The sequence below is a fragment of the Rattus norvegicus genome, chromosome 2 (assembly GCF_036323735.1).
Source record: "Rattus norvegicus strain BN/NHsdMcwi chromosome 2, GRCr8, whole genome shotgun sequence".
In the NCBI taxonomy this organism is placed as follows: domain Eukaryota; kingdom Metazoa; phylum Chordata; class Mammalia; order Rodentia; family Muridae; genus Rattus; species Rattus norvegicus.
In genome coordinates this window covers 207,036,095-207,057,758 of record NC_086020.1, presented here as the reverse complement: position 1 = coordinate 207,057,758, position 21,664 = coordinate 207,036,095, and the positions used below count along the sequence as shown (strand labels likewise).

Genomic DNA, 21,664 nt, shown 5'->3' with positions numbered 1-21,664 from the left:
TTATGATCAATAATCCTTCTTCTTCTTCCTCTCCTTTCTCTTCCTCCTCCTCTTCCTTCTCTTCCTCTTCTTCTTCCCTTTTTTCTTTTTCCTCTTCCTCCTCCTCCTTCTGCAGTGCCGGGGAATCAAACCCAGGATCTCACACATGCTAGGCAAGTGCTCCAACCCTGATCTACGCTCAGCCCTCTCAGGGCTCCATTTGTTCTTTGTAGCTCAGGCTGGCCTTCAGCTCACTGTGTAGCCTAGGCTAGTCTTGCATTCTTGATAATCCTCCTGTGGGAGCCTCTCAGGTGCAGAGATTACAGATGTGAGTCACTAAGCTCAACTTTGCAGTCCATTCGAAATTATGTGATCTACTACCGTCCAATTTTACTTTCATATTTGTTTAAAGACTTTCCGCTTTGGCCTGGTAGGCCTTGGCAGTGTATAGTTGGACTTTGATCTCCACGGTGATAAATTGTTACTCAGTTTTTTTTTCCCCAGCTTGCTTGAGATAAGTGGCAAACACAGGCACTTGAACCAAGAGCTAAGGAGTCTTCTTACAGCGTGTGTTTCTGTCAGGCAGCATGAGAGAGAGATCCAAGTGGGTTGTGGGAGACGGAGCTCTGTGCCAGGTCACCATAGGGTGGTTTCATTATTTTGTTTGAAGTAGACTCCTAAGACATCAGATGTTCTCATTTGTAGGTTCATAAGCACATTCCCAAGCCCAGAGTAAATGACTTACTTAGACACAGCTCAAAACAACTTTGTGAGGGAAAAAAAAGGACCAGACACATTTTTTTAAATGGGGTGTAAAGTAGAACAATTTGAGATTTGTAAGTGGCTGAAGATTGCTGGGTTGCTGTGCAAGAGAATACCATGGAGGTAGAGATGGAGTAAAAGTTAGCGGCAGGGCCTTGGGTAAACACAGGTAAATGATGAAGGAAACAGAGTGGAGGTCAGTGTATGAAGATCCCAACACTGTCTTCTCTGTTAGGAGTGAAGAAAGCAAGAACTTGTTACTTCCCTGGTTATTGAAAGACTTCTTCACTGAGTGATGCTTAATGTGTAACAAGCACAGGGCATTTTATGATGTCTGAGACCAGTACTGCCAGCTCTTGGTCACTGTCATATCTCTAGACCTAGCACTGTGCTTGGTGTAAGAATGGTGTCCCAGAAATACAAGTTGAATGCATGAGGGAGGGAGGGAGAGAGAGAGGAATGGAGGGAGACAGATTTATTTCAGGCAGAGTCCTAAGAAAAGGTGTATTTGGGAAGAGTGAGAGCCTGTTTGTTGGAGAGCAGTCCCAGGTGAGGATGGATGGGCTGGTCTGAGGGATCCTAGAATCCGCCCATCCAGCTTACTGATGACTGGAAAGGTACTGATTAGGGCTCTGAGCACCTGTGGCCCATAGTTTGAGAGGAGGAATGTTTGAGATACAAAGTTTGTTACCTTGGATGACTGGGAGAAAGCCACAGGTTAAGTAGGTTTATGTGTTTTAAGTTCGAAGGAGGTGAGGCCTATCTTGTGGTTGTGGTTCTGTTTTGTGTCGTTGGGGGGGGAAGTGGAAATAAAAAAGGGTTCAGTGTAATGGAGCCTTTGACTTCTGTGGTTTTCAAGCAGGAAATAGACAACACCTGACCAGGTTACTTAGCCAGTTACTGCTTTGAAGTCTGGGGAACTGTGTGGGACAGCTCATCTCAAGTTCCCTGGACTTATGGTTTGAGTTGGACTTTCTACATTTAATTGTGGAATTTATTGTTTAGTTTTTTTTTTAATAACCCAATACTTCCAGGTCCACCAAAGAATTGTTTGTTGGTTGGGGCTTTTCAAGTTCTGTTGTTCTGGTTGAAGTGCATTTGATCCTTGACAACCTGAATTAATGACATCTAATAAATAACCACAACTAGTTGTGGTTGATGATAGATTCCTCCATAAGAAATGTTTGTGTTTGCTAAAGGTAGTGGTTCATGCCTATAATCCTAGTGAGTCTGAGGCAGGAGGATTCCTATATGTTTGAGGCCAGCGTAGGGTATAGAGCTTGTCTCATACAAACATTTGTATTGAACTATAGTTTTAAGTTTATTTTGTGTGTGTGTGTGTGTATGTGTGTGTGTGTGTGTGCACTCGCACGTGCATGTGCACACACATACCACACTGCAAACATGAAGGTCAGAGGATCTCTTTCTATCTTTCCATGGACTCCAGGGTTGAACTCAGGTTGTCAAGCTTTTGTGGGTAGCACCTTCACCTGGTGGACCATCTCCTCAGCTCCAGAACTACAGTTTTATAAAATGAAGCCTTTCTGTTATTCATAAAGTTGGCATTTTGGGTTTCAACATTTTCATATCTTGTTGATAAATGGAAGAATTTGCTAGTTTGGTTTACTTTTGTTATAAGATATGACTTTCTTCAGAGGTCCAGAAAAGGTGTTTTTGTTTTCTTTTTCCGAATTGGTCTCTTTCATCAACATATGGAAGGAGAACATTTATTTACTTCCATCTAGGAAGTGGACAGTTCACGAAGGCACCTGATACAGACCCGGAAAGTTCCGTGTGTGTATTTTGGATGCGCTGGAGACCAACTCATGGCTTCATCTATGCTAGGCCAGTGCTCTCCCATCAAACCTGAAGTACCGTGTACTGTTAGAGTTTGCTGAAAGGAACCCGTGTCTCTCTTAATGAGTGGACTGGTCATAAGTATGTAATCACAAATACATCGACTAAACAGTTCTGACTCAGGTCTAAGGCTTTCTAAAGACTAAACGGCCTGCTCGGGGGAGATGGCTCAGAGGGTAAAGGTTCTTATTTACCAAGCTCAGTGAGCTAAGTTCATCCTCTGGGATGCACATCGGGAGGGTTGCAAGTTGTTCTCTTTTCTCCACATATGTGTAATGGCAAGTATGTGTTCTCTCTCTCTCTCTCTGTCTCTCTCTCTGTCTCTCTCTCTCCCTCTCTCTCTCTCCCTCTCTCTCTCACAGTCTCTCTCTCTCTCTCTCTCTCACACACACACACACACACTCTCTCTCTCTCTCTTACACACACACACACACACACATTCTCTCTCTCTGTCTCTCTCTCTCTCTCTCTCACACACACACACTCTCTCTCTCTCACACACACATTCTCTCTCTCTCTCTCTCACACACACACACACACACTCTCTCTCTCTCTCTCTCACACACACACTCACTTTTCTGGCAATACTAAATGGCTCCTGCTAGTTAACATTTTATCTTCTATTGGTGCCATTTGGTTACTTTTTATTGATAACATCTATACGTTGAGTTTTTCTTTTCCCCTTTACTCCTTTCTTCCTTCTTTCTCTAGTTTTCTTTAGGCAGGGTCTTGCTCTGCAGCCCACACTGCCCTGAGCTTTTGATGATCCTCCTGCTGCAGCCTCCTGAGAGCTGGGATGACTGTGCGTGGTCACGTCTGGCCTCCAGTTGAGGATGTTCTTGGCTCTGCTTGCTGTTGGGTCAGTGTTCCTGCCTCGGACCACCATTTGCACTCTGATCTGCTCTGAGCCTAAACGTGCAGTGGGAGTAGACATTGGAAAACTTGCTTTCTGAATGTTGACTCTAAAACAAGGCTAGACTTTGTGTGAGACCTATAAACTCGGGTAAAGGGCATGCGTGCTCATAGAGAGCTTTAAAAAGAAACAATCCAACTGTGTTAATGGCTTCCTTACTGCTATACAGGCTCACTTGGGTGGCAGATTAGTGAGACTTCTGAGTTGGGATCTTAGCTTTTTTAACTGCTTTCTTTCTAATATTTATGTATGCATGAGTGTTTTACGTACTTGTTCATGTGTATGCAGATGTGTGTGTGTGTGTGTGTGTGTGTGTGTGTGTGTGTGTGTTCGTGTGGTAGGTCTACTGAGCATTAAATGTCTTCCTCAGTTGTTCCTCATGTTTTTTTTTTTTTTTTTTCTGAGACAGGGTCTGTTACTGATTTGGTGAGGCTCTCTGGTGAGGCTCTCTGGCGAGCAAGCTCCCAGGGTTCACCTTGTCTGCCTTCCCAGGACTGGGGTTGCAGATGCACAGGGCCATCCCTAGCTTTTACAGTGATGTTGGGGATCCAAACGCAGGTCCTGATACTTGCAGGGCAGGCACTAAACTGACGGAGCACCTCCTTAGTGCCCGTAACTGACGTCTCACTCTTTACACCGCTTCTTTACTTTTAAAGGATAAAGGATTCATGTGGCATCTGCATTAGCTGTGAAAATCAAATTATTGATTCTGAGCAGCAGGGTAGGTCTGAAAATATTCAAAATGTTTGATGTGCCGATTGTGAGATTAAAGAAGGGTGGAAAGACCCGCTTAGGAAGCTGTGTGTGTGGTGGCTCTGTAAAGTGGTGCCTTCCTGGTTTTGCCCACCAATGCCAGCACTGGACTTGGTTCCCGGTGCTTACGGAACACATGCCTGCAGCTCTGGGAAACACAAAGTAAGTGCTCTGGGACATCTAAGCTGGGAACAGCCTCTCAGGCTGAAATTGAAGCTGGCCTCTGAGAAAGGGCACTGTGATGAATGGTGGGGTGAGTGCCTCTGGCTGAGGTTATTTATGGAGCAGGCTGCACTTGGAGCACACCAGTACTGAAGATGGGGTGGTGGGAGAAGGCTGTGGTGTGCCCCAACTCTCCTCATCTCAGAGGGCTGCTCAGTCTCCCCACCCTCAGACCCTTACTCTCTGGTTCCTTCAGGCTCTTGAAAAAAAAAATTAAGTATGTGAATATCTCTCTACGTATATGACATGAGTGCCGACGTGCTTGGAGGTTAGGAAAGAGCACAGGGTCTCTCAGACCTGGAGTTGGGCAGTCGTGGGCCACCCAGTGTTCACGCTAGTACAAGTCTTCCAGACTCAGTAAGTGTGCCTAACCACTGAGCCATCTCTCCAGCCCCTTAACCTTGCTTTGCACTGAAAGCTTATCAAGCGTGAAATGTCAGTCACCCCTCTCTAGCCATACTTAGCCTGAAGCAGTTTACTGTGTTTAGAACGGAGTGTTTTCTTTTCCTTTATTTTTCAAATGAACCAGTCCTTTATTTACTCAGCCATCTAAGGACTAGGTGCTTGGGATGCCTAGGAGCTGCCTGGCCTAGGAGTTTAGCTGGCCTAGGAGCTCAGCCCTTTTTTAAGGAGTTTGTCTTGCAGTAGTTTTTAGTCAATACACTAGTTAAGTAGACTACGGAAGCCCTCTGTCCAAGGCGAGAACTATAGCGTTTCTCTTTCTTTTTTCATAGACGTTGATCTATCCCAGGCTAGCCTTACACTTACTGTGTAGCAGAAAATGACCTGGTATTTGCCACTCTACCCCATCTTATGCAATTCTGGGGATGAATGTCAGGGCTATGCACAGGCCCTGCAAGCACGATACCAAACGAGCCACACCCTCAGCCCCCAAAGACCTTCAGGTCTTTGCAGGCAAGAAACAGAGCCTGTGGAATCTGCACCTTTGGAGAGCAGCCAGAGAGGTGGGGAGGAGAAGAGAGTTCTCTGAGGAAGGGTGATTGAGACCTAAAGCAGGAGTAGTGTAACCAGGGCTGGGGAGTAGTGTATGAAGAAGGTCTAAAGCAGGAACTCAGACATTCCTTGTGGTTTGAGCTGGTGAGGAAATGTTGCGAAAGAAGTCCCCAAAGAGAGAAGGTAGGAGCCACAGCACCTGGTTCCTTGGAGGCAAGGTGGAGGGTGTGGGTGTTAATTCCAGGGACTTCAGGAGGAAACGAGATCCATCCTGGGTTTAGAGCCACTGGCTTTAGAGCACTGCTCCCTTTTCAGGCCCTGATTTCAGGAACTGCTTTCAAAGAGGTGAGAGTTAGCATTCTCTGCATGCTGGATCCGTCCTCACTCACTGTCTCTGCCAAAGCTCTGGGGATAGACTGACTGCCCAGTCCTTGTGCTCTCAGTCGCTGCCGGTGAACAAAAGGGTTAACTCACATGGTTTGAGAATGCTTCTGTGGGAGTGAATTTTAATCCCAGCAGAGCATCCCCAAAGAAGCCGCCCCCTTGCTTCTGTTAATTGGAGTCTTGGAAGGGACTTTCTCTTCACTGACTTTGCTTCAGAGGGGAAAGACATGAAATAGAGAGCTGGATGCTACATGGTCACTCCCTTTATAGAAGCAACAGCGGAAGGCTTACACAACCCTGCCCTGGGCCTTGGGCTAAAGAAAGTGCTAAGTGGAGACATCCCTTACTAAGTGAGGTTGCTGGGATTTCCTGAGAGGAGGTGTCAGGGACAGGAGTGAGAGTTGATCATGACTCTGAGACACCAGACTGAAGCGAGATCAAATAGATACTGGAATCCTGTGGTACCAAGCGGCCTTGCGTTCTTTGTCAGGCTGTCCTGTACACAGGAAACTTGGTAGGTGCCCAGCCACTGGCATCTGTAACTGGCAAGTTGTGCTCCAAGAGCATGAGCGGGTGCTCTGTCTGACTCATGCCCAGTGTCTTAGTTAGTATTTACCAAGAGAATAGGATCTTCTGAAAATGTGGTCATTATGAGTTTTCATCAGGATCAAAAACATCTTCTGGTGAGAGGGAAACCAATAGTAAGAGAAACATTAGCTGGTATCAACGATGCTCTTAAACAACAACAAAAAATTAAAGATGGGCTGGGGAGATGGGCCAGTGGGTAAAAAGCTTGTCTGATGACCCGAGTTTACATCGCTAGAACTCACAGAAGTGCCCAGTGTTGTAGCACCAGAGTGTGTAATCCCAGCATGGTCCTATGGGGAGATGGTAGGTGGAGACAGGATACTCTCTAGAAACTCCTGACTCAGCTAGTCAGGGACAATAGCCACAGAGACTGTTCAAAGGTTGTGGTGAGGAGAGGTGAGGAGCAACACCCAAAGGTTGGCCTTGGGGCCTCAGATCTCTATGTTGATAAGTGGCACACATGCAGACACAGAGAGAGAGGGGGGGGGAGGGAGGGAGGAGAGAGAGAGCGAGAGAGCGAGAGCGAGAGCGAGAGCGAGAGCGAGAGCGAGAGCGAGAGAGAGAGAGAGAGAGAGAGAGAGAGAGACTGCATACATGAAAAACAAAGTATTGGCATGCCTTATGCTCTTACAGTGTAAGGCATCCTATTTTAAAAGCAATATTTCCTTCAGTTTCACAAGAACTATTTGATTAATATGTTAACTTGTAACATCTTGCTCAGAATGGGTGGCCATAAATTTCATGGTGGGACTAAGCAGTGCTTGGAAAGTAGTATTTCTTTTTGCCGAGAGGTTGAGCAGTTTTGCATGAAGCTTTTAATGTGTAGAATAAGGCATGGCAGTGCTTTAAACAATGATCTCCTCAGGGACAGACTCACGCAAATTACAGCTCACTAGAAAAACCACAGAGCCGTCAGCTCTGTAAACCTCGTGAGAAGAGCAGGCTGTGCTGGTTACGATGTGGGTAGTGTAAATCCAGGTGACCCTAGAAAGTGTTTTCTCTGCTCTTGGGTTTCTCTTCCATGGTCCTCTGTGAAGGACACATCCCTCCTTCTTTCTCCTCCTGCCATCCTTTGTCTGCTGACTCTGTACACTTTAGTCAGTTCTTTGAACTTTTTTCCTGTCAAATCAAAATAATTTGATTTTGGCTCTTCACATTATCGAATAGAAAACCCGTTGCCCGATGTTCATTTCTTAAACTTGTTGAGATTCGTTGTAGTGATCGAGCTCTAATTTGCCAACCTTGTTAGAGGGAAAGCACATATCGGTGGGGAGATCAACTTCTTTATTCCTTCATTTGGAGATGACGGTGCTATGGTACAATGAACTGTGTCCACCTAGCCCAATGAGACTGGAATATCGGCCCCCTTCACCAAGAAGAGTGGGAGTGGGGTGTTTGTTTGCCTTTGAGTCGAGATAGTTTGCTGGAATTTGACAGAGTGGAGAAGGCACTGGTCAGTGTTTGGATTGCAAGTTCAGGGGAGTCTACTTTCAAATTTTTTCTTAAAAAAATAAACAAATTATGTCTGGGTCTGTGTGTGTTTGTTGTTTCAGGGGCTAGCAAAGAGATGCCTCTCTCTCTCTCTCTCTCTCTCTCTCTCTCTCTCTCTCTCTAGGATTTCTCTGTGTAGCCTTAGATGTGGCATGCTGGAACTCACAGAGATCCCATGCTGGAATTAAAGGAGTATACCATAACTGTCCGGCTAGGGATGCCCTCTTGAGTTGCTTCTCTCCCATTTTTTGGGGGGAGGGGGTAGTATTTTTTGGTGCTCAGCAATTCCTTTATCTGTGGTAGCCAGTTTTGCTTCCATGGCCTTTCCAGCTTGATGAGCATTGTTGCTTCTCACAGGCCCTGTGCCTCATGTGGCTTTTGAGTCATTTTCATGGGAAACGAAATTTTCATTTGTCATTTTAAGTAGCCCTCATCTATTTACCGTGTTGGAGAATTGCAGACGGTTGAAATGATGAGGTCTGCATTGGGTTGACTTGATTTTGAGTTATGCGAGGATACCCACTTACCTTCCTTGAATTTGGCAAAAGAGTTCTTGTTCATTAGCCCCGCCTCCAAAAGTGAATTCATATATAAGTGGGCCTCACTGTTAAAATGTGTAGCTTTAAATATGAGGTTCAAGTTGATACATAGTATTCAGAGTGAAGTTGGAATTACATGACTTAGATTCTTTGTGCTTTTTTTTCTTAATTTTTTTTGTTTTCATTTTAAATTTTGTTCTTACGTGCGTATGTGTTTTGTTTGCATGCATGTCTGTGTGCTATGTATGTGCAAAATGCATGGAGACCAGAAAAGGGCATTGGATTTCCTGAGAGTAAACTTACAGGTGGTTGTGAGCCCCCATGAGGGTGTGGGGAATTGAACTCTGGTCCTCTGGAAGAGCAGCCTCTAAACTATTACCTTTTTAGTTCCGATCTGCAGTTTTTTGAAGCTTGCTCAGCATGAATTTCAAAAGCTGAGATAATGACCAAAATTCCACATTTAATGGTCACTATGCATGTTCTAATAGAAAAACAAGAAAGCCAAGGTAGTTTTGTTAAGAAGCACCCAAGAACAAGAAAATCTCGCTGTAAAAAGTGTTGCCCTAAGCAGAGCAGAGCTGTTAATACCTGGTTCTTTCTCATTTCCTCCCCCGGTGCTGGGGGCTGAACCCAGGCCTTGTGCACACTGTGTGTGTGCTGTGTCACTGATACACCCCAAGTCCTCATTTTAGTGGTTCTCAGTGGGTTCTTGTTTATATTTATAGCCTTGCAGAACACTGGGAACTTTAGAAATAAGTTAACACCATACTGGGAACTTTAGAAGTAAATAAGGAACTTTTTACTTTATATCATTAGAAGTCATTTTTTTGGGGGCCATTTTGTCTTATCTTTTTCATGAATGCTGTGTACAAAAGAAGTCAATTTTAGTGCTATAAGTTCCAAAACATACCCACGAAAAGGCCAGTAGGGGCTGGCTGACTTGTAGTTGGAGTGACATATGTGATTTGGGTGGCAGAAAAAAGTTAAATGTCTTCCTCATTAAGAGGGTGTTTTCAAGGCAGGCTTTTTTTTTTTTGCAAACTTAGTGGTATTTAATACATTTGTGCTCCAGGCTGAGTTGAATTTAGAGTACTAATGAGCGTTTCTCCCTGATGCTTCAGTTTTTGTTTCATTGGATCTAGGACACTCTTTCAAATGTGTAAGTTCTAAATAAATACGGTTCTTGATGGGGAAGCTCATGTTGCAGTTGATGGGGTAGAATCAACATGTAAAATTCTGATGTGTGTACTTTGTTGAAATTCACTGAAATGGCAAGTTTTGAGGACTTTGACAAAGCTTGGTTAGAGCCCCCTAATGTGGATTTTGTGGAGGTTGCATTTTAAGGTCATCTTGACGATGCTGAGTGACAAGAGGGGCGAGTATTCTGGGTGAGAGGCCTGATGTGAGCTGAGGGTTGTCAATAGTGGGAGAAGTGTTTGGAGGTTAAGGGGTGGATGTGTCTTGTGAAATGGAGATCCTGAAGGGAATCTGCTGGGAGACAGGATCAGCTGAGAGCATGCATGTTAAGCATTGGTTGCTGGCTGGCAGAATCATCCTGGAGTAGTGCGGAGCCATTTAGCATTGAAAGAAGTGAGATTGATGAGACGCACCATCATTGGGAAGGAGACTGAGAATTCCACCAGGGCATGGCTAGGATGAAGGGGGAACTTGGCTTCTTCACCCTGGAAAGGGAACAGAAAGGGAAGGGGTATATGAAAATGGTAGCTCATTTGATAAAAGAATTGGTTTTGCTCTATTGTGCATGAAAGGTCTCATGCTCAATGACTCAGAAAGCTCAGGGTTATTTTGAAGGAAAGGTGACTTGTCGACAAACTGAGGTGTTGAAGGCCTGATGGAAGGTGGGTCCAGCTGAAGGTAAAAACATGCTACTTCCAAGGAACCCAGGAACAGTACAGTCTCTGCCATAAAAATAGTCTTGCCCTAAGCAATGCAGTTAGGTACCTGTATGTATGTGGTTCTCATCTCCTTCCCATTGGGTTACCGATTTGATTCATGACAGTGGATAAGAAAGATTTGCATACAGGTTAGTGACTGTATCCTGGAGAGGCAGGGGAATGGAAGAAGGGCCAATATGTCTCATAATACAGGAAGTTTAAGAAGAACAGACGGGAAAAAGTGGACCACTGCACATAAGATCCATGAGGATTGAGTGAGTTTGAGGGGAATTAGAATAGAGTTCATGACCTTCACGATGGAGTCGGTGAAGAAGTAAAAGCAGGAGAGAGTAGTTCCACACTAGTGAATCCGCAGTCCTCATCGCCTTGGCTGCTTTTCAATTCTTTCACCTAAATGGCACAGTTGGGAGTTAAAAGGACTTAAAATTGAAAAATTGCCTAAATAGTTGTGTGTTAAGAAATTGTTTAGAGCTGTAGAGCAGGAGGAGAGTGGAACTGAGTTCCCTGGCCTGGCACGGATCAGACCACTTATGTGTTGAACCTTCCTAAAGGTGATTGGAATTTGATTACAAATTAGTGAAATTAAAAGTGAGCATCTATATTGCTGAAAACTGTACTTGTACTAAATGCTATTTTATATATGTATATATCTCAGTTTCTATGCAGATTTTGGACCTCTGAACTTGGCAATGGTGTACAGATACTGCTGTAAGCTAAACAAGAAACTAAAAGTGAGTATTCTAGATGTGTTTATGTCTTGGAATGAAAATGTTTAAACCAGAAAACCTGCCCAGTGGGATGGTTTCACACACACGCAGGATTTAATTGGGTGATTTAGATCTTTAGAAAAATTTGTGAGAGGTCACCCAGAAGTTGAAATCGATTCTTCAGATTATACCACAAAGGACATGTCAACCTCATTCTTTCTTCAGGACAACTGCAATATGAGCTGCATGAAGTCACTGCAATCGTGATCTAAGAGAGGGGCACAGCCTTTCAGATTGCTAATGAGTCTCTATCAGATTCCTTTATAGGGTAATTTTTCCAAAGCCTTCACATCCGCTTTGTAGATGCTGTTATGGGGTGATGAAGGAAGGGTCTCATTAGGAGGATAACCAGGTTTTGCTTGGTCAAAATGGAAAATTTTGTTAAACATCATCTTTGTAGAGTTGATAACCAAATAAGACCATGAATTACCTGCTATGACAGAATGTGGGCAGGCATTCAGTGTTAGCCTGTAGTGTTTGTATTACATGAGATCCTTCTCATTCTCTCTTTGCACATATGGATTTTGTCATGTGGGTTTTTTTCCTTTTAAACTCTGCATGTATTAGAAAAGTAACATTTATATTACTGGGATTATTAAGTTTACTAAATGAAAACCAATATTTATATTTTTCTTTCAATTTATAAATGAACCTCTTGGATGTTTCAGTTTGGAAAACAGTATAGTACAATGTATGCTTGTAAGATAATTACAGACTTGTAAAGCTTAGTGTTACTGTTCTCTATGTTGGATGAAGTGAGGCTGGTCTACAGTACAGTGTCTTATACACATAGCTGCTCAGTGATTGTCTTTGGGTTTTGGTTGCACTTAGATATAAATATAGTCTGGCAGAGCATTTCCTGTAGAATATATTGTATGCTTTATACATTTGCAGATTTTTGCCATCAACTTTAATGTGTTTTATGGTCATACTTAGACATTTCAGTTAACAATTACATAACACACAAAAACTATCACACCCAACTCATTTAGGAATTAAAGTATGCAGTATTATCTGGCTTGAAAATGATGTCATAGATTCATTCACGTAAACAAGAGCCAAGCATCTACTATTTTGTAGTTTATAAAAAATATATTTTTAAGACCCTAAAGAAATAAATAATCTTTTTAATATAAAATGAATTTTAAATGACTGAACTAATTATGGAAGGATCATTAGTCAATGCTTGAACCTTATCCTTGGGAGGATCTAGGGGTTTTTTGCCCCTCCCTCTTGTGTGTGTGTGTGTGTGTGTGTGTGTGTGTGTGTGTGCATATGTGTGGTATGTATGTGGGGGACTAGAGAAAGTCATTGGGTGTCTGCTATCACTCTCCACCTTATTACCTTGAGACAGGATCTCTCACTGAATCTGGAGCTCACCATTTGGCTAGTCTATGTAACCAGCCAAGTTTCTGGGATCTACCTTTCTTTGTCTTCTGGGTCTGGGGTCACCAGTCTATATAGCCAGCCCATCCCCCACTTTTACATGGGTACTGTGAATCCAAATGCAGATCCTTACACTTGTATAGCAAATGATCTTACCCACTAATCCGTTTCTCAAGCTCCTATTTCCTAGTTGCAAAATCATATAGTTGGCATGAACCATGTATTACAAGTAAACATACGTGACTTAAATACTATCTGGAGTTACCAAAGAGAAAGAAGTCATTATTAGGAAGATGAAGATTATGTATCTCAGTGCTCTACTACAGTGATTGTAGATGAGTAGATGAATTGAATTGGTTTTTTTCCTACCATATTCTATATCTAACAGTTTTGGTAAATGTGTATAAAGACTTGTTTAAATTTCCTTTCATTTCGAAAACTTCCTTACATCTTATGAGAGTTCATTAAAGTTCAGACATCCCCCCTTGCTTTTTATTCCAGTGATCAATAATCAGCTACATATGCCTGGAATGACATTTTTAAATTTAATAAAATTAATAGGTACTCTGTAGCTTTCTGAGGGATTGACTTTCTAAAACTCCAGCATTAATAAGTCATAGGCTCGTTCAGTAAACCATGTCAAATGGAATCTCTGTATCAGGAGGCAAAGGTTTACTTTAGCAATCCAAAGGCAGCATAGAATTGCTTTGGATTGGTGGAATCCATTTTTCATCAATAAGGTAAGGATTCTAGCCAGGCACTGTGATGCACGCCTTTAATTCCAGCACTGTGAGGCGGAGGTATGTGAATACCTGTGAGTTTGAGGCCTGTTCTCCATAGCCAGTTGCAGGACAGCCAGAGCCACATACCGAGAGACCTTGTCTCAAAAAAAGAAACACCAGGTTTCAGAATGGAGCTGCTCTGCCAAATCACCTTCCTAATGTCACATCTGTAAACTCGATAGGGAATCTAAGGGTTCTTCCGGGAAGATTTTAAATACCTGTTCCGATGACCCGAGTGCTGTCATTTCCTGTGATGAAGCTGGTCAGTATTCTTCTAGGAATCTAAATGATAGCTGTGAAGAGATCACAGGACGAGATGGGACACCTAGGAGTGTGACCTGCTCAGCATCACCGGTGAAGTTGGAGCTGCTGCCAGTGTTCATATTCTCACCTTTGCCTCAGCGGGTCACGGGGACATTGGGGTTAGGATCCTTCTGTGCTCATTGTCCCGGTTGTTTCTGGGTCTTTTGACCTTTCCTGTGGCTGTGGCTGCCATCCTGGCCGTGTTTTCTCCTATTTGGAAACTTCTTTTCTTGTTACATATTCATCACTCTGCCAGCAGCATCTCTACACTTGCAGTCTCTCCATCCTCCCAGAGCACTGGTACCTGACAGACGGCCGCCTTTGCTCTCTGTGGTTCCTCATCTTGACTGGGGCCAGGGCACCTCCATGCTACTCCTTCCTCTGTGGATGATTTCCTGCGCTGATTTCCCGGGAACCTCAATACTCTTGCTACCCTGAGCCGTGTACTTTCCCCCATGATGTATTTATTTGTCACCATGGCCTGTCTGATGGATCCGGCTTCGTTCTTTGGTGCGTGTGTGTGTGTGTGTGTGTGTGTGTGTGCGTGTGTGTGTGTGATGCTTGCTATGATGTGTGTGCGGAGGTCAGAGGACAATCTTACAGGAGTCAGTTCTCCTTCATTACGTGTTTCCTGGGGATCAAACTCAGGCTGTCAGTCTTAGTGGCACCCACTTTTCCAGCCAAGACATTTGACTACTCCACAGCGTTATTTTACGTAATAACCTCTTGTTAGAATTCTTCTGGTGTGATTTCTAAGAATTCGCAATTTTATTAATTTTCTCATTTTTTTAACACTGCTTTAGGCACATGTTTTCTGTTTTTTGTTTTTTGTTTTTGTTTTTTTCTTCTTTTTTTCCGGAGCTGGGGACCGAACCCAGGGCCTTGTGCTTACTAGGCAAGCGCTCTACCACTGAGCCAAATCCCCAACCCCTTAGGCACATGTTTTCTAGTTTGGAAATGTTTATTCTTTTATGATTCTTTTCCCTTCCTAGTTTTTTTTGTCCGAGGTACGTAGATAACTTTTGCCGTGTGTCCCGAAGTTTCTAATTTCTTAAATGTCATAGGTGTGTTTTTCAGGACAGTGCTTTGAGATGATGATTTACTGCAAACTTACTGATTTTTTTTTCTTTTGATGTGTCCATGCACATCTGATTCCTAGTGACTTTAGTTTTAATTACGTTGGCCAGAATGGAAAAAATTATTTCTTGCATATTTGCTCCAGGTGCCCCCAAAAAGCACTGTGCCCACCAGCAACAAAGTCATTTGCTCATTTTGAACTGTCTGATAAATTGCTACTAAGGAATTACACAATCACAGGCCAGAATTCGCTGGTTTTGATCAATACTTCCTGTGAAGAAGCAGCAACCAGAGAGGAGAGACTTGATCTCAGAGGCGTGAGCACAACTGGCAAACCGTGTGTGTGGCTCAATGGAAAGCGTCTTCGGTGATTGACAGACCAGGGCAGGAATGGTTCACCTGGAGTTTTGAGGGGTCTATAAATCCTGAAATTACAGTGTGCCTTGTTGTGCACTTTTATTTTTCTTCTGAGAAGAGTCATAGCTCCTTATTAGTGCTCAAAGGTATCCTTGGCTCAGACGATGCTAAGAACACTGAGCCACAGTATAAATGCTTCAGGGCTGTAGCAGGAGACGAAATTGGCAGTTGGTTAAAAAAAAACAAAACAATACTTTCTCCTAATTTAATCAGTTAAAAAAAAAAAACTCCTCAAAGCTAGTTGAAAAACCTAAAGATTTAATAAAAAAAAACCTAAAGATTTAATAAAAGTAATGAGACTGAACAAGCTTTTCTTAATATAGTTGGTACATTGTTACGTATCGATTTTACTTTTCCTCAGAGGAACGGAGACTTCCAGCTTGGGAAAAAAAAAAAAAGAAAGAAAGAAAGAAAGAAAAAAGGAGACGTTTTCTAGGGCAGCGACTTTAAAAAAAAAAAAGTTCACAGCTGCTGCTATGAATCAACAGGACAATTACTGTAATCTCGGACCATTTTGAAAGGATTCAAAGAATATTCAGAGCCATTTACAAAGCATCCCCATTACCTTCCAGCATAAAAGCGCAAGAGCGGACATCCTGGAAGAAAGGATTGCAATAAGGCACCGAGGGGCCAGGCAGGGGGTGGGTTCTGGGAATGCCCCTGCCTGAATGGCTAGGAGCAGTAATTCTATCCTGGAACCCAGGCAGCCGCCACACTCTCAGGTCGTGGTACACAAGAACTCTTTTGATGTAAGGACAGACGTCCTCTTTCTATAACCACGAAAACGCGTTGCAGTCTCCTCGCGCAGTCCTCTTCTGTTTCAGGTGGATGATGGGACTGGGGAGAAGAGAAGCGAGCTATGTTCTTGAGACCGTTCATGTAGTTTGAAGAGGTAGTGGGACTGTAACTCACGGGAATGAGGCTGGGCATGGATGCTTTGTGTGCATTCAGAAAGGCTCAGGCTGGAAGACCTTCCTCAGAGCATTCTCAGGCGCCTTTAACTGTTTGATCCCAATGATCACACACGGACGCACGCGCGCTCGCACACACACACACACACACACACACACACACACACACAACTCCACATGCACACATGTACACACAACCCTCAACCCACACTTTGGAGACAGGGTCTCTGGTAACCCAGGCTAACTGGCCTGGAGTTTCCTGCACAGCTGAAAATGGTCTTCAACTCCTTATCTTCCTGCCTTTGCCTACGGAGAACTAACTTTACGAGTGAATTTTTATTTTTTGTTCTGACCAAATGTGCCATTTATTAATGCAATCTACTGGGTTTGAAACAAAAAAATAAAATAGACCATAAAGAAGCAGTTGTTTTCTTTTAAAATAAAAAAAAATCGACCTGTTTTTTAATCTTAGCTCCAAACAAAACATGAACCACGTTTTATTTTGTGCAGCCAAAGAAAATGTTCAAGAATGTCCCTTTCCTGAGAAAGCTGGAGGTAAACAACAGCAGTCACGGCTGCTCCCTGGAAGACATAGTCACTTTATTGCTTTGGCAGTGACCCCTGATGGCTGTCCAGGTGCTCATTGTCATGGCTGTGTCAGGGCTAACCTAGTGACCAGTAAGGGAATGATGCCTTGGCCACCATGGTCCCTGTGCTGTGATCTCCTTAGTCTGACACGGTCCCTGGCAACACTTGCTTGCTTGTGCATGAGCTGTGTTTCTTACTAAGGAGTCTATTAATCTGGCTGTGCTGGGATCTTTCTTACTCTAGTCGGACTGACTTGCATAGCTTAATTAGACGTACTACCCTAGCCAAACGACTCCAATAGTTTACTTCTACCAACTTGACTGAGGGGCTGCCGGAGAGGCCACGAGCCGTCATGTGACCCAGGAACTTTTTGCTTTGCACTCAACTTGCATCACTTTTGCTGTGGAATGGTTACACGGTGTGTGGTTTCCTGATCTAAACGGAACAAGTGCATGATCATCTGTGTATGTCCCTGTCACCTAAGGCTGTACTCGGTGCTGTTCCTATGTTCGCATGCCTTTCTTTTCTCCTACCTCTGAGTTTCCATGGCTTGTTTGTCTTACATTACTACACCGGAATGCAGCCTTTCCCATAGCTCCTTATTCAAAGATAGAACATGTACATGTGGCCCCTCCCCTTGATTCACGAATCAGTCTGTCACAGCGTCACTTTCCCTGCTTGACAAGCGCCATTAAATATGTTTGATGATACGCTATGTACTTACTGTGATTTATCTCATGAAACTTTGATGCTCTGGGAAGCAAAGCAGGTCTGGAAGTCTCTACAGGTTTGACTACGTAAATGGATAGATGCTCTTCTGCTGACTAACTCATGAAACCGTCGTTGTATAGCGTGTGCCCTGTTTCCGTTGTCTCTGTGTAGTTGTTCCCTTGTTTGCAAGAAGCCTAAGCCACTATTTTGCATCAGATTTTCATAAACTGAGACCACACGTTGGCTAGAGAAAGGGTTCCCCTCACAGATTGTTTTTGGAGCAGCTGCTCAATGCATGCTGATAGGAATAGGAATTTGGGACTTTTTCAGTCTGGTAACCAGGCACAGCAGAGTGGTTACCATTCTGTCTACAGACAAGCCCCGTGGTGGATAAGTTCTCCAAAAAAAACCATTACATTTGAGCAAAGTACAGTGGTATGCACCGTTAATCCTAGAACCCGGAAGGCAGAGGCAGGGGGAGTCTCTGTGTTCAAGGACAGTCTTGATTTACAGAACAAGTTCCAGGGACACACAGTGAGTTTATTTTATTTTATTTAAAAAAATGACATTTAAATCTGTGATCAGCATCTGTGTCTGATGAAAATGCATGCAGAATTTTGGATTTGGGGCTTCTTTCAGACATGGAAGGCTCTGATGGTGCTGTGCATGGAAACAGCAGGGTTGAGTTACAAGTGCTTTCAGAGGACCTGCTTTTGTCACTTGTCACCTGACCCACTCCAAGTAAGAACCCTGGGAGTATCTGAATTTTGAGCCTCTGGAATAACTCCATGGAAGGCAGCTTCATTAAGAGATCATTGAAGGGCCTTGTTTCTGAGGCGTTGTCTCCTGTACTGGGTGCATTTGTTTATTGTGACAAGCGTTTCTCAGGAATCTGTGGACATATTCTGTAATGTCCTTTTAAAAAGTGGGTAGCATGACTTAGAATTCTTTTACAAGGGACTTCAATGTTTTTCAGGAGGCGTTTTCATTAAATGTATGGTGTTTGAGGATCACAAGGAGATGGGGAGGGATGACATTATATTTGTGTGTAACATTTTCCCAGAATTTACTGATAGAGGTAGACTAGTAGATTTTCCAGACTCAATTCCACTGAGTCAGACACTCTGGGCAGGCCCAGTGGCCAATGCCTTCTAAGCTCTCCAGGATCCTCTGCACCAATCTTCGGCAAGCATGCAATGGAACACGATAATATAATAGTAAAATATAATGGAGTTTAGGTTTAGGTTTAAATTTATTTTAATTTTTTTATTCCTGAAAATTTTTCATACTGCTGACCTTTTCAGCCCAGAACTTATTTAATAAGTTCTGAGCCACAAGACTTGTTATGGCCTCATAATTAAGGTTTACTCCAATTATGAGCCTCAGTGAGAGAGTTCTGGATTCCTCTGGCCTCCCACACTTGGCTGTGTAAGGGTTCCCAGCAGGCCTTTCCTGGGACCTGGCTTATGTGCTGGTAAAATGCAGCATGCTTATCCTATTTCAGCCTTGATTGGGACCTCTGCTTTGAAAAGCACTCTGTGCTGTTGAACTGGATCCCTCTGGCGTTGTTGCTCCTGTTGTTTTGGGAAATGATGAGATATAGTAATTGCCTAATAGATATTCGCTGCTGCTGCTGCTAGGGCCTTTGTCTACTTAGCTTGAGAAGGTTCAGGAAGCAAGACATGTCAGTTTGGAAGATGGAAGTCTAAGATACACACAGATGGGTGGTGACCAGGGGGTGACCTCTGTCACGGTCTTGTGCAGCACAGTTGGCTAGAGGGCTTAGTGTTCTTTTGGAGACGTCTTCCTTTTTTGTGTTTAAGACTGGTTTGACTTGACCCATGTTTTGCTTTGCTGTTGTACAGTGTTTTTCTGGGATCTCTGAGCATCTCATAGAAAGAAATAAAGAATCTGTAAGGATGGGGCTAGCTTACTGAAAGTCCGATGTATGACCACGACTTTGCAAATGTTCTCCTTGAAGAGCCAGGCTTACCTGGGAGACAGCAGAGGAGATGGGCCAGAGTGAACAGGAGGCCCATGTCCTGTGAGAGGCACGAGGCTCTCCCTTCGGCTTAAGGAAGAGACTTGGAAGAGGTTGATGGGGCTCATTGATAAAGCAGAACCCTGCTATCCTGAAGTGTGATCTCTCCTCGAATGATAAAGTTTTTCTTGTTATTGATTTTTCCTGTCGCTGTGACAAACTTCCTAACAAGCAACTGAAGGATAGATGGATGGAAGGATGGACAGATGGAAGGAAGGAAGGACAGAAGGAAGGAAAGAAAGAAGGAAGGATGGACAGAAGGAAGGAAAGGTGGAAGGAAGGAGAGAGGAAAGAAGGAAGGATGGACAGAAGGAAGGAAAGGTGGAAGGAAGGAGAGAGGAAAGAAGGAAGGAAGGTAGGGAGAAGGAAGGAAGGACAGAAGGAAGGAAGGGCTTTTTGACTCTCAGTCTGAGGGCACAGCCGTTTTGGTGGTGAGGTCCTGGTGGCAGGAGTGTGAAGATCTGTTCAAAAAGCAGAGAGGTGAACGTCGTTGCTCAGCTTACTTTCTTTTGAATTCACCGTGGGCCCCACAGCGTGGACTTGTGCTGTTCACATGCGGGTCTGAAGCTCCCTGGCAGATTTGGAGGTTTGTCTTTGGAGGATTCTTTATCCGGTCAACATGAACCCTCATATTCATGAAAGAGCTCTAGAGATGGGTAGATGTGTTCCCACTGGATGGTGCTGTTCTTTTTAGGGTGCTTGGATTACATAACAGAGCAAGTGTGGTTTTTATTGGAACGGTGTTATTCTTCATATTTGAAAGAGAACATTAAAGAGTTTTTTTATCAATCAGAAAACATTAGCTAAATAGCCGGCAAAATGTTTTATTATCCCTAGTGTTTTTCACTGCAGAGATAGGGTCCCCCCCTCCTCCTCCCATGAACAGCGTCACTGGTGCGGGTCCCCACTCCCCCAACAGTGTCACTCGTGCGGGTCACTGTGGGGCAGGGTGGCTATAAGGAGGGAGCCTGGCTGAAGTGAGGGGGGCGTTAGACAAGGCTGCAGTTTGTAAGATTCTTCTCTGCTGTCATCCACTTTGAGTTGGTTTTGACCCCGTGGGCAAGAACTCCACTCCCTGCGGTCTGACCTGGGGGCCAGCAGCCAAGCTTCACTACACGGAAACCATTTCTCAGCTGTAGAGCGTTGGCGACCCAAACTCTGAAAATGAAGTCCAAAACCATCTGAGCAGGAGAAATGCCCCAAATGTTCCCCTATAAATCAGCTGTAAGCCTGCCACAAATACAAGTTTGCTTCCCTTGGCAGCTTTCTGTGGGAAATATTTTGAAATAGTTAAAACTTGTAGGGCTAAGAAGGTGGCTCACACGGAGACATCCTAGTCTCTCAAGCCCAATGACCCGAGTCTCACTCCTGGGATGTGTTTAAAAAGCTGAATGTGGCTGTGCGAATCTGCCATCTCAGCATTCTTAGATGAGGTAGGAAATGGAGACAGGAGTATTGTCTGGAAGGTCGTGGGTCAGCTAGCCTTGGGTACACGGCTTATCTGCAGAAACTTTAATATGGGGGGAGGTGAGAACAGACTCTGCAACGTTGTCCTCTGACCTTCATGTGTCAGCCCCCTGGAGGCAGAGGGATCTGTGTGAGTTCAAGGCCAGCCTGTTCTACATATCGAATTCTAGGCCATCCAGGGAGAGATCTTGCCTCAAACAAAACAAAACAGCAAGTGAACACCCCCAACTTACTGGTGAAGAGCAATAAGTGGCAAACAAATTAATACAGAAATAGTAAAATTAAATAAATAAAACTATCCAGAGACTCAATAAATCAAAACTGAGAAAGCAAGAAGCCATGCGTGAACACCATTGATGATAGCCATGAAGTCTTTAAATCATTTCAGTCAATACTCTGCGGACTTGAATCAAACACAACTACTTTTTTTCTCTCTGCTCGCTAGGAAAAAAAGTCATCAATAATAACAGATTGTCTGCATCAGACAATAACTTTCAAAAGTTCAGTTCACAAGGACAGACACTGTTTTCAAAACACATGATCTGTAGTTGTTCATGTCTGAAAGGGTGTCGAGTGTCTCTTGGTTTCTAGCTGGGATCCGCATAGCTTCCTGCTTTTGTGCATAACCTTGGTCCTTAGATTTCACTTTCTTTTCCTTGTTGAAAATAACATAGTAGTGGAATTTTTTTGTTGGCTGTGCTCAGTGTACTGGGTATAATAATCTGCTTATATTTTCAGTATGAATTTACAGACGATTTGTATGCCTATATTTACCAGACTATAGAAACTGTCCCTGGAAGTAGATAGTCTTATGTGCCTACTTTTAAATAGCCATTTGTCACTATACCATAACAGT

At 43.7% G+C, this 21,664-nt stretch overlaps 1 protein-coding gene across 6 annotated transcripts in view; it reads left to right on the top strand.

The window, feature by feature from the left end:
• The window catches only part of Cdc14a (cell division cycle 14A), a 160,063-nt gene that overhangs the window by 12,779 nt on the left and 125,620 nt on the right, over positions 1-21,664 (top strand). For 4 of the 6 annotated variants that reach the window (XM_008761460.4, XM_063281936.1, XM_017590932.3 and 1 more), the window contains exons 3-4: positions 11,014-11,089; positions 16,512-16,556. In XM_008761460.4, coding sequence (XP_008759682.1) covers positions 11,014-11,089; positions 16,512-16,556 — 121 coding nt within the window. The remainder of the gene's footprint in view (positions 1-11,013; positions 11,090-16,511; positions 16,557-21,664) is intronic. The other 2 variants (NM_001134856.1, NM_001107718.2) reach the window with 1 other exon arrangement.